Source organism: Macrosteles quadrilineatus, unplaced genomic scaffold, assembly GCF_028750875.1.
Source record: "Macrosteles quadrilineatus isolate MER2022 unplaced genomic scaffold, UCM_ALF_1.0 Scaffold_1__1_contigs__length_201487025, whole genome shotgun sequence".
Lineage (NCBI taxonomy): Eukaryota > Metazoa > Arthropoda > Insecta > Hemiptera > Cicadellidae > Macrosteles > Macrosteles quadrilineatus.
In genome coordinates this window covers 61,969,400-61,981,908 of record NW_026542594.1, presented here as the reverse complement: position 1 = coordinate 61,981,908, position 12,509 = coordinate 61,969,400, and the positions used below count along the sequence as shown (strand labels likewise).

Below are 12,509 nucleotides of genomic sequence, written 5' to 3'. Positions count from 1 at the left end.
TGATTTATTTTCCATTTCAATAGAATGATTTTTATAAGTACTCAGTTTTGCTGCTACAGGAAGGTAATAAAGTATGTTTTTAAATCGACATTTCAATAGCTTAGTAACATTTTATACTATTTAATGAAAACTAAATAAAATAAAATAAATACCTTCCTTTTTTATTCTATAAAACTTTGAATTCCACTTTTTCAAAGATGACCACCAATTTTCAAAATGGTGAATGGCTTGAATTTTTTTTTTATCTGTATTTTATCATATTTTTTAATGCAGGTGCATTTTGAGACTTTTTAATCCTTTCCTTAACGCTGTTGCTCTTAAAAAATTAGTTTTCGAGTAAAATGTCAAGAAAAAAACGTCTTATCCCGTACATTATTAAACAATCATAAAATAATACGTAATCCATAAAAACTTTTGAGTGAGTCTCCATATTGGGATAGGCACATTTTTGAAAAAAGTGGAATTCATATTTATAATGGCATAAAAAATACTATGTTCTCTATTTAATATTTTCTCTAAATATAATAGCTTTTGAGATACCAATGATGGCACACGTTAGTTGTTTGCCCTCTATGTGTTGATATACCTGTTTATTTATGAATTTTAACGAATGGTGTTATTAGCCTCTGGACACATTAAAAAGAACACGTGGATCCGTACCACGTCTTAGGTTTTATCACCTACGGTAATAGCTAATTCTTTAAATGGTAAATTGGCTTAAATGACTGATACAAAACTGTAGAACATAAAATGGTCTATTACTTACACTAAGTTACTGTTGATAGTAAATAGACAGTATTTATCATAAGTTTAAATAACTAAGCAAAATCTTATGTTAATTTCACAATACGTATTTCTTCAAATTGATAATATCATGTTATCTTGTTTGCATTATCCTAGTCTTAAATTGAACTGGCTTACACACGGTATCATATTAGGGTTTATTAAGGTGGATGTAACATGACACATAACAAGTAAAATCCTAATGACGTATTTGGTTCATATTGCTTCAACTACAGATAGCACTAAAGGTAGCACTTCTCACAGACAGGTCTTTTATCAAGTATCTTGAAAGTCCCGTCTCTGATAGCTTGATCACAGCGAGTGCACCTGAAGCAAGTCAGGTGGTACTTGTCTCCTAGTGCGACCACGGCTTGGTCCACGATGGTTCTGCCGCACGAGTGGCACACAGGACAGAACTTGCCCTCGAAACAGTCTGAGCAGTAAGGCTTGTCCTCCTTCTCGTAGAAACCCTTGTGGGACAGAAGTGTGGAGCAGGAGTTGCAGGTGAAATGCTCTTTGTGCCACGGTCTGCCTATAAGGTTTGGAAACCATGAATGATATTGAATATATGCTCAGTAAGGTTGATAGTTTATCATTGAAGTGTTCTTTAAATAGGTTGCAGCAGTTGATAAAGGTATAACCTTATAACAACTTATACAGATGTATTATTAAGATAAATCCAGTAATTATAGCTGAATAGCTGCATGAAAGTTAAGGGCTCGTCTAACAATTAGCAAATTTCAATGTTCTATCCCAATAAAAGTCAGTTACTTATCAATTACTCAAAACTAAGCTCAGCTGTTCAAATAATGGTATTTTAATTTACGGTCCAAGTTAAGGAAACTTCTCAGTGACACAACTATAAAGACTAAATCATCAATTCAATTTACTCACTTATCGAGCACGCATGCTCAACTTAAAATACGAACATAGAAGACGATTATAGTCTTTTATTACTGTCACCATCAAAAATATCATGGTGACATTAATAAAATATTGGAACATTGACATATATTTTAAAGCTTTTAGCTATTTGCAGAATGGGTTACTATTTACAGCATCAATTAAAATAATTTTCTGTCAATGGAATTATGTTCATCTTACATACTTCAACCAGGTCAAGCTTCCTCTCCTGTATACCTGTATACAGTATGATATTTCACCAATGTACACTTACCTAACGCCATAACTACGACGTCCTTGATGGGTTGTTGGCACTTGTCACACCTCTTGAGGAAGAGCGCCGCGTAGTCAGCCTCGCAGTAAGACTTGCCGTCAAACACGTGGTATCTGGGGGAGGTGATTGGTCTCTGACAGTGAGCACACTGGAAGTGGTCCTGGTGCCAAGTAGTGTCCATGGCTTGTACCACGACGTCCGCGATGACGCCGCCACAGAGAGCACACTTGGGCGACCTAGCGGACTTGTGGGCTGGCTGAGAGGCGGTCGACGGCTGAGATCGTACTGATGCTGACATCGTGTCAAGTCCTGTGTTAATCTTGGGCAAATCAACTTTAAATTTAGTACTGTTAAATGTTCTTTGCGGTTCCTAGGATACAGTGCATTAAGTTAGCAAGCTAAATCAAAGTAGCAGGCATCGATGCAAAATGTAAGGGATAACAAATATACTAATTCATTAATATGATACTGTTTAGAGCATTTGTATCCATCAAATACCATATAAACGCAATTGCAATAATACCTAACTGTATTGACAGATACAATGTTATGCATGAACGTTGGAATTTCCGATTCGGACGGATAGGTTTATATAGTCACGCCTATATCAAACTTGACACCAAAGACCAAAATGATATTCTGTAATTTGAAATGTTCTGTTTAAGGCCAAACGCAGTTAAGTACTAACTTGTAACGAAAGATGTTTTACACCATTCTATGAAATGAGCCTACATTAAAAACCAATTGAAACGAGGAAATAAAATGTTATGCTCTTAAAGAATGGTACACAATAGAACATAATTCAGTTTCGAGTGTTATGGTTACGTTTACTAAGTAACAAAGAAGCTAAGCAGGTGACAACAACAATATTTCTTCTTGGATTTATTCTGTCCCATAAGCCTTTCTTGTACAAAAATACCGTGTGATAGTTTAGATAAGTATTAACAATACGATTTTAAATCAATGTCAGTTTGATTTAGATTCGAGGCAAGCTTAAGAGTATCCTAGTAATTATAAGACATCCTAAAAAACGTTTTACTCCACGTTCTTTTAAACTGCATCTTAAATAGATACATAGACAGAAAGAGATGCAGCGAAAGAATGTTAAAATATCTCAGTAAGAACTGTGCTCATACTCATGGGAGCTCAAGGATAATATGCAGCACACAAAACAAGTCCATGCATATTCACACGACTCTTTACTCGAGGCTCTTTACTTAGGTTTATCGCAGCATTAGAACATCCTTGGAATAGACAATGGTAGATGCACATTTGTATTTTACATGATATTTGTTGTATGCTTACGATTGATAATCACCATTGGTGCATAACGTGTTACTTTTTACAACCTTAAACGGCCATAAGCCTAAGGTGTCCCCAAATAACCTTAACCCCTTTCGTTTGATTGTTCCTTGCATAGAGACAAGCAGATTTTGCAATGTAGCCATGAGTCTCCCATGCCTAATCTTCGTATGTGTTTTTTTACAAATTTCCTTATAGATTTTCAATTCTTAAACATTTGAATCTAATATCTCTAACACAAAGCACTTTTCCTACAATTACATGACAAAGTGGGCTTTCTTGTACTGAATTTAGCACGCAAAGTAGCTAATTGCTTCATTTACTTACTTTTTCAGCAATAATTTTACTTTTACAACAATTTTTGCAGCACTCCAGTATTCCAGCCAAACAACACAAAACGTGTGCTTTTATTAGGCACCTAATACGTGTACGCTTGAAATTGAGTTGGCAACACTCATAGATACTACGACTACGATCAGCTGGTGCAGTGTTCCCCATTTCGTTCAACACTTGAATTTAACCTAACCTAAAACGTGTTGTTTAGTGTTCGAAAGACTAATTATTTTTATGCTTTATACTTTTATAGTAGCCTAACTGTAGGATGAATATTATGTGAAACGCGAGCGCAAAGTACGTTTGCTGCACTCGAGAAACTTTCCACACTAGCCTGCGGCTCGTGCGTAAACATTTCTCTCATGTGCAGCAAAGTGTTACTTGGAACACTAGTTACACAAATAACTATTACCGAAAAACACAAGGAATGATATTTTTTATATATATTTTTTTTTTTTATTTATAGAGGTATATTTTATTTATTTAACCGAATTTGTTAATTTATTATTCATCAGAAAAATATATATACTTTGTGTTTCTCAGTAAAATTGTTTATGTTCGAAGATTACATTTTTTAATAGCCGCAATTTAGAAACGGTAAAAAATACAAAATTTATTTTCAAAAAATAAGTTTAATTTGACGTAATTGTACATGTGTGTATTAAATTCCCCATTATTCTCCTATAATTGAAAAATCCCATAAAAGGGGTGCAGGTTCAATAGCTCAGGAACACCCTTAATTGTTCATATGGTTAAGAGTATAGCATTTACAATCATATGTTAATTATGAACACTCTTTACTAATGTCCTCCTAGCAACAACCGAACAACCCGAACAATATAGCTCGACGAAATTACGAACTACAATTCACTAATAAAATTATAACATTGTAATAACAACAAATAAATGTTGTAAGTGTACAATACTCATTTAATATCAATACAGGGTGATTTGTACTCAGAGTGACAAATTTTTTTTGTGTAAGTACAAAGTAAATGAAGTGTGATGATGCATATCAAATGTTCCAAGTCTAAAAATTAGCTTTCCAAAGAATTGTTTTATGTTTTTCAAAAATAACCATGTTTTTAAACTTAATACAGCGATTTATCAATTACCTGTATATGGATTTGAGTAGAAAATGTAATTTTCGTGTTCTACATTAAATTTTGAACAAGAATAATATAAAATGACGGAGGATCAGTTGTAAAATCTCCTATGTAAATAGATTCAAAGATAAAAATTAAGATGTTTTATAAAAATTTTAAAAACAATGGTCTATTGCATTTTTCACACCCTGTATACAAGAAAGTGTCGGAATATGTTAAAAACTGCGCCATTTTACCTTTCCAACATGCTACACTGTTGAGGTTTATGTCTGCTTATGTACGCTTTAATGGTTAGAAGACTACAAAGCATGGTGTCTTTAACATTTAAAACATAGAAAGTTGGCATGTATTAAGCAAAAGTTGTATTTTTGATTCAGCTTGAACAGTAAAAACAGTAAAAAAGTTCCCTGTTTTCTGGTATTCAAACCACTAAAACAAACAAAAAAATATCTAAACCTCAATAGTGTAGCATATGGTTGGAAAGCTTATAAAATGGCGCAGCTTTTAACATATTCCGACACTTTCTTGTATACAGGGTGTAAAAAATGCAATAGACTATTGTTTTTAAAATTTTTATCAAATATCTTAATTTTTATCTTTGAATATATTTACAATGGAGTTTTTATAACTGATCCTCCGTCATTTTCCATTATTATTGTTCAAAATTTAATGTAGAACACGAAAATGACATTATCTACTCAAATCCATATACAGGTAATTGAGAAATCGCTGTATTAAGTTTAAAAGCATGGTTATTTTTGAAAAACCTAAAATATTTTTTTGGGACGCTAAGTTTGAGACTTGGAACATTTGATATGCATCATCACACTTCATTTACTTTGTACTTACATCAAAAAAATGTTGTCACACTGAGTACAAATCACCCTGTATAACAGTATCTCCGACTCATTCCCTAATATCATGATCGTTTAACCAAAACCTCATCTATAGGGTATGGTTTGCCACATTTCATCAAGACAAGACATCGTTGTGTACTTATTTTTATTTTAATTAAGGCATGTTTGTAAAGTTTGTAGATTGTTTAGAGTAGGAGAGCGTGTGTATTGAGGACAGAGTTCCTGTAACATTGGTGGCAATAAAGAGCGGATATTACTGTTGCTTCCGGAGCAAAGCGAAACTTCCGTTACTGCAAGCAATTAAAATATGTTATACAATACCAGTATACTTCCCAAAACATATCCTGTTAAAGTTTACAAAACGAAGGATTTAAAGCACATTTGTCCAATGTATTGGCTTAGTAAAATATAAAAATAACTATACCTATACAAGAGTTTATTAGTGGTTCCAAATAGCCGTTGGGTTGGTTATCTCTTTCCAATTATCGGATGTTTGATAGTTTGATTTTGGTTTCGTTTCCATCTTCTATTTTGGTTTTTATTTACAATTACAGTAATACAGGAGCCGCATTAACAGTATTATGCACGTACTGTGTGTCAAAAAGAGGAAATTATGTCCCAAACAATACCATAAGGTTTGTTTATTAATAGACAATCATGTTTAACCTTTTTTCTCAGCTCCTGTGCATCGTAGGGAAAATCTACGTATACTGTTACAAAGATATTTGTCTGTAGATGTGCAGAATGCCTTTATAAATTAAAATAGGCTCAATAATAAGCACAAAAAAATTGATTTAAAATAAAATAACATGGGCCTTATGGGTTGCCCTGTTGGTGACGAAATAACACCAAAATATAAACAGAAAATCAAAACAAATGTAAGAAATTCCAATCACATGTTTTATTTACAGCGTGGGGTAAAATAGAGAAGTTTTCACAATACATACTATAGGTCGAGGTTTTGACCACGGGGCGAGTACCCATTAAAATACGAAGGGGTCATTTTTTAAATGCGTAAACTACTTAACTAATACTTTTGATAGTTAAAAAGTAGCTTCAGGCAACAATACTACTAAATGAATGATTCTACTCATTTTTGACGTATGTGAAATGTTATAAATTCAATGCTGTAAAAAAATTTAAGATTAAATAGTCTTGGATTAAATTTATCGACAATTGTCCATACTAACGGAAAAAACTAGTTGCTACAGATTAAGGCTCTAGCGTTTTTGTAAGTAGATTTTTGACGGATTAAGTATAAACAAATATTTATCACATGTAAAGTGAACCTAGGCAATTTATATTTTATGGTGTTTATTGATGTTATACTGTATAATTATGATAAATATGACACGGATATATCATGAAACAAAGTTCGCCCAACTTAGAGTGCATGTCACCCCCTAAGTTGGACGAATTTAATGAGTTTTGAAAGCACTTTCAATTATTGCCGTTTTGATTGTTTTAGTCAATTAGCGTGACATAACGACATAATCTAGCTCATAGATTATGTTCAATTTAATCTTAATTCCTGCAACTGATGCTATGAAGGTAATTTTCAGAGCAGAGAATAGAACACTATGTTAAATAACCGTAAAGCTAAAGTGAACACCCCTTAAGTGTCAGTGGGACTGCCTTAATATCATGTTCAGTACAACACTACCTTTTACATTTGATGTTAGTACGTTAAGTGAACATTGAATGTTGCTTAATAGTTTTTTAGCTTGTTAGGTATAGATGACACAATATCAGATTTCTTGCTGTTTGTTAAAAGGTTGGCTTGCATTTTAAATAAAGAAATACACAAATATTGAAAACAAGATGATTTCCCGCTCTTCACTCGGGTAAACTTTTGAATTGTGAAATAATTTATCACCTTTGAAAAATAGCTGTCAAATTGAGAATAATAATCGGACGACGGAACTTGACCATTCAACATATAGCATATTTTAAAAGTGAACATGAAGCCGCTTTAAATAGGTTCTCTCTAAACAAATTTACCTTGAAAGTACTGTTGATTTCTTGACTGAAGAAATTCATTTTTAGAGTGATCGCTGACAAAAAATGCTATGAAGGGAATCAGGATGCTTATTAAGACGATTAAGGGACTTTACCTCTGCTACTACATAGCCACTTTGCTTGATCTGTCCACTTAACAGAATTCCATAGATCATAAACATTGTCCATGGACACTTTAAACCACTAGCCAAACAGTTCTGACGCTGCAATCAATTCACATCTTGTGTATGTTGAAGGCTTGACTATTTATCGCTTGCAATCATTAGTAGTGCCTAGGTTGTATACTATATCAAGCCCATAATCTCAATAGTTTAAGTTGTTCAAAACATGGTGACTTTGTGTGTCGTCCTTGCTACAATTATCAGAATCAACAATACTTAAGTATAGTAATGTACTTAGTTTGTAATGTTATCATGGTTGTGGTTAGTAATGTCTCGTATGGGTTCCCATGCGAAGAGACGTCCAAACACCATAAAAAAGTGGAGGTACTTTGTCCATCAAGTGTTTTAGAGTTTCTTGGCCGCAGTCAGCAATAATACCAGCAATGATTTTACCAATGATCATGGTAAAATCGTTATGAGAACGTTTTAAGTCCGCTCGTTAACTTGAATATTTAGTATAACTAATTTCAAATTTCTACTTAGTCCGGAAGTTTGAGAATTAGTGACACATCAGAGTTGTAAACGTTTAGATTTGCATACGAATCTTTAAAGTTTGACTATATGGATCAGTTTGGGCCTGTGTTATTCTGAACTTTATTCTGGAACTTGTTTTACTTACAATAATTAATAATTCAGTGACTTCTTATGCAACTTAAAATATATATTTTTAAGATTTTTATTTACTCATGTTCATGTGTATTTATGTTTTTTTTTCTACATCATTGGAGATATTTGGTGTCGAAGCTTAAACATGCTATTTTTGTCATTCATGGGGCCACCGTTAAAAAAATTAACTTAAATTACACAAATCATAAAAACGAGGTCTTTGGTGTCTAAGACTTTGCAAATCTTATAGAGATTCAAAACTAAACCAAGTTTTAAAAAAATTAAGTAAATATCAAAACAGCAGAAGTGTATCCGGAACCCATATTATATTATCACGTAGTGGACAGTTTGGTCACGTTCCCCTTGTCAGCTGGGGAAGGACACGTATGTCTGTGGTGTATCGGTGTTCAGATATTGATATATCACGTACTGACTTACTATACCGACAACATTTACGTAACATGTAAGAGGAAAATCGCGGGTTAAGGTATGGCTCACTGGAGGATATAATGGAATTCCAATATTCACCGAGGTTTTCTAGTATTTGGTTTTCTTCGTGCTTATATACATTTTGTCCCGCATGATCGACTAGTTGGAAAGTTCTACTCTTCTATAATATCAGACCATCTGTGTTTTATTTTTGTTAGAATACTTGAAAGACCAAAATCTCAGTTTATGTTTAAAATCATAGAGCATGTAGTGCCGATATGGATTACCGTGTGGATTTTCCTTTACAAATAAAAATAACAATTTTAAAGTAACAAAATAGTTGCTAGCATTTAAAGTCGGGTTTTCCTAAATTGTGTAGGCTGTATCTCTAGTTAGCGTATAAACAAAGATTCCACCCTTCGGACTACAGTTAAGTAATTTTCCTCAACCCTTTTACTATTTGAATCAAGTCTTAGTCAGAACTGTCCGCCCATGTTAAAAAAAAATACCAACAGTGCCCTTGCCAAAACCCTACATCCGTCTACGGACTGAATTAAAATTGCAACGGACAGAGGAAACAATAAATACAAACTGTTGGCTAGGCTTTGACTTTTATGGTGTTTTAAGGATGTTGAAATTGATGTAATTAACACATAGGTTTGATATGTGTTAAAAACCACTTAGCTAAAAGATTGTTGTACGATGATTTCCTTAAAATCATCGTATAAGGCTTAAAAAGATAAATAATTAAACGCATTGAAGCATTATTGTAGGATAAAATGTTGCAGGGAAAATAAAATAAAAAAACTGTACATTTAAAAATTCCTCCGTTATTCTTATAGAGAAAAAGTATACTGTTGTAGTTTGCTTGTTTATGGATATATTTTGAATACATTTGGAAAATGTATTTATTTTATTCTATACATTAACATAATAACATTTTTCTTCTCTTTAGCAGCAAACCTAGGTTCTCGTTAAAAGTTATATGATTTAACAATCTGACAAGTTTAAGGAAATATGTTGGTAAAAATCCAAACAGACAAATGCAAATGCGCTTAGTCTGCAGGTGTGCTGTAGCGAGGGTGTCTCAACTATAGAAGACTAACTTCCAAAAGTATTTCGAGCAGTTTATTAGCTAAAAGAACCAACAAAGTCCAACATCTCTTTGTAAGAACTGATTTTAAATGCCACTATCGTATTTGGAATTCATCCTTTATTATATGTTTTCTTTAATATCAAATGTTATATTTGTTACTCCTGATATCAAGACCGATTTTGATAACGAATACTCTATTCGTGCTATTTTAAGAGCCACATCATATTCATTAGTTACGCCTTGTTGTTATAAAATCAATTTCAAGTCGTGAACTGGAGTCTTTCGTTGGAGTTTCAAACGCTAGTCACGCGCTCCTCTCACTTCTCTTTGTGATAAGTTTCCTTTCACCTATGACAGTCTTTATATTCGTTAAAAAGGACCTGATATTTTTAAACACCAATGTTCACTTGATTTAAACCTTTTTGCTTAATATTTTTGTTGCCTCGTACAGATGTTTGGCATCTAAACTGTAATTGTATTTATATGAATTAAAATATAATTTTAGCTAGTTAACAGCCAAACAGCGAGTACATTGGGTACTCATAGTGCACGTACTTTTCCTTTTTAGGTATGACTCAAAACTGTCAACCAGCTTTTACAGGGATATATTTTGTTTAAGTATGATTTTTAGTACTGGTATTATCGATATTACTTAAATATTATATTTTATATTTTTATATCATTTTCTATTCTTTTGTAAAATGTCAATTTCTTTGTTTAATATCTTTGTAATTGACAAAATGTTATTTCAAACTTATTTCCTTGCATATAAGTGGAGTTTTGCGATTGCAATTATTCCTTAGCCACATAAAGTAAAGCTTTAGATAAGGGCTGCTAAGCTAGGCTCCGTTAACAGTATCTCGTAAAAGGATTGTTTTCATTGCTGTGTGTTTCCGTGCTTTGAACGATTTTATTGACGCTGTTTATTTCTGCAAGCTGATAATAGTAAAGCAGCAACGTTTTTGTCTCTTAAAAATAATTAAATTTACAAAATGAATTGATCTTATCTTTGGGTATACCGTGTCTCAAGGGGCAAACTCTGTTATTCGCAGAAGACACATCTTTATCCTGCAGACATAGAAATATCGAAATACACTAAACCATCACTAAACAACGTTGTAGAGTCTTCTCTACATAATGCTGTTGACTGGTTTTTAATACTTCTTCAGTACTTACTACTACTGGTTCTTACAGTTAATATTTTTGTAAAAAATATAAAAAAAACCCTTCACTGGGTTGGATTGAACTCAAGTTCAAGCAAAGGTTCAGAAAACAAATGAATAAAACTTATAAGGGTTAATATTGATTGTAAAATGAACTGGAGATCTCATATGGAAAATGTATATAACATCCTTGAATTAAGCGACTTTGTTTCTGACGAGTACCTTATGGCTTAATTTGGTCTTTTGAAATTTAAACCTGAATCTGTTCTACTGCATGCCCAAGCCTATTTCATATAATATGATGAATTCAGAGTCTAAAGGTTTTTTAAAACATCTAGGTAGTGTTATTAGATTCACTGATTGTTTGTACGAATATATACAATTTTATATAAATGTCCCTTATGACGGATTGTATCCACACAGTAGGCTATTACCGTAGGTCTCATGGTAAAAACTGGGTCCGGGACCGTTTTCTATTTTCGTTTTGAGGTCTTCAGAGGCCAACAACATTATCAGTTCAAATTTAAACATACAAACAATTTGTGGGTTCACTGGCAACTAGCACGTCAACAATTGCCAAAAAAGTTACATAATTAAAAACTCTTATGCTATTTTTACGGAAAGTGAGTAACCGATGAAGTTTGCTTGTCAGTGAACATTTGTAGATCAAATTTTGAAAACGTTTTCATTTCATACGAAACTTTTCATTACCTTCCATGAAGCTAAAAAAAACTGAGTATTTGTTTAACTATTTTTTTTTTAGGAATAAGTATGAATTTTTGTTTAAATATTTTAGTGAAAATCCAATCAGGCAAATGGAAATTCGCTTAGCCCCGGAGGAGGTATTTATCTTTCCCAACACTTTCATATAACCTGTATTAATGATTTCCGAAAAAGCCTCACAGGAATATGTATTCACTGAAGTATAAATAACTTTACCACTAGAAATGTCTTGATTCAAAACTTCACTAGAATCAAAACACAGACCTTAATGTTGTCTCACATTACGAATTAATGCTTTAACTGAGTCTGACACCTGATGATGGAGTTGAAACTGTTTGACAGATCATCTGTAACGAATGGACGAATGGACTAGTTGTGAAAATTCTCGTTCACAATATGCAAGATCATGAAACACGCCAATAACAAAATATCTAAAGAATTCTTTGCTTATTTTTCTGATTATTTTAGTAAACCGTAATGCTTTTTGTTTCATAAATGAAGAATTATAATTTATTTTCACTATTTATTTCAACAACATAAAATGTCTACTGTTATATATAATTCCAAAATCAAATAATGATTGATAACAAACTGTATATAATATGAATACAAGTAAATAGAAATACAACATCTGCACATGAAATGAACAACATACGACCAGTGATGTAACAATAGTTAACTAGAGTTACAACATACAACCAGTGATGTATGATAGTTAACAAGAGTTAATTAATACAAGTTAAATAAGATTTTT

General features: G+C 32.6%; 1 protein-coding gene across 1 annotated transcript; it reads right to left on the bottom strand.

The window, feature by feature from the left end:
• Nucleotides 1-922: 922 nt before the first annotated feature.
• Nucleotides 923-2,311, bottom strand: LOC128983241 (paxillin-like). Its single transcript, XM_054402472.1, has 2 exons — nt 1,961-2,311; nt 923-1,315 (listed from the first exon to the last, which is right to left on the bottom strand). The coding sequence occupies exons 1-2, from the start codon at nt 2,256-2,258 to the stop codon at nt 1,026-1,028; spliced, it is 588 nt and encodes a 195-aa protein (XP_054258447.1). The 5' UTR covers nt 2,259-2,311; the 3' UTR covers nt 923-1,025.
• Between the last annotated feature and the right edge of the window lie 10,198 nt (nt 2,312-12,509).

Excerpts from the sequence above, each read along its gene's own strand:
- LOC128983241 (XM_054402472.1), bottom strand. The coding sequence starts at position 2,258 with ATGTCAGCATCAGTACGATCTCAGCCGTCGACCGCCTCTCAGCCAGCC. Across the intron at positions 1,316-1,960 it reads CGTCGTAGTTATGGCGTTAG|GCAGACCGTGGCACAAAGAG; the intron begins GTAAGTGTACAT and ends CAAACCTTATAG.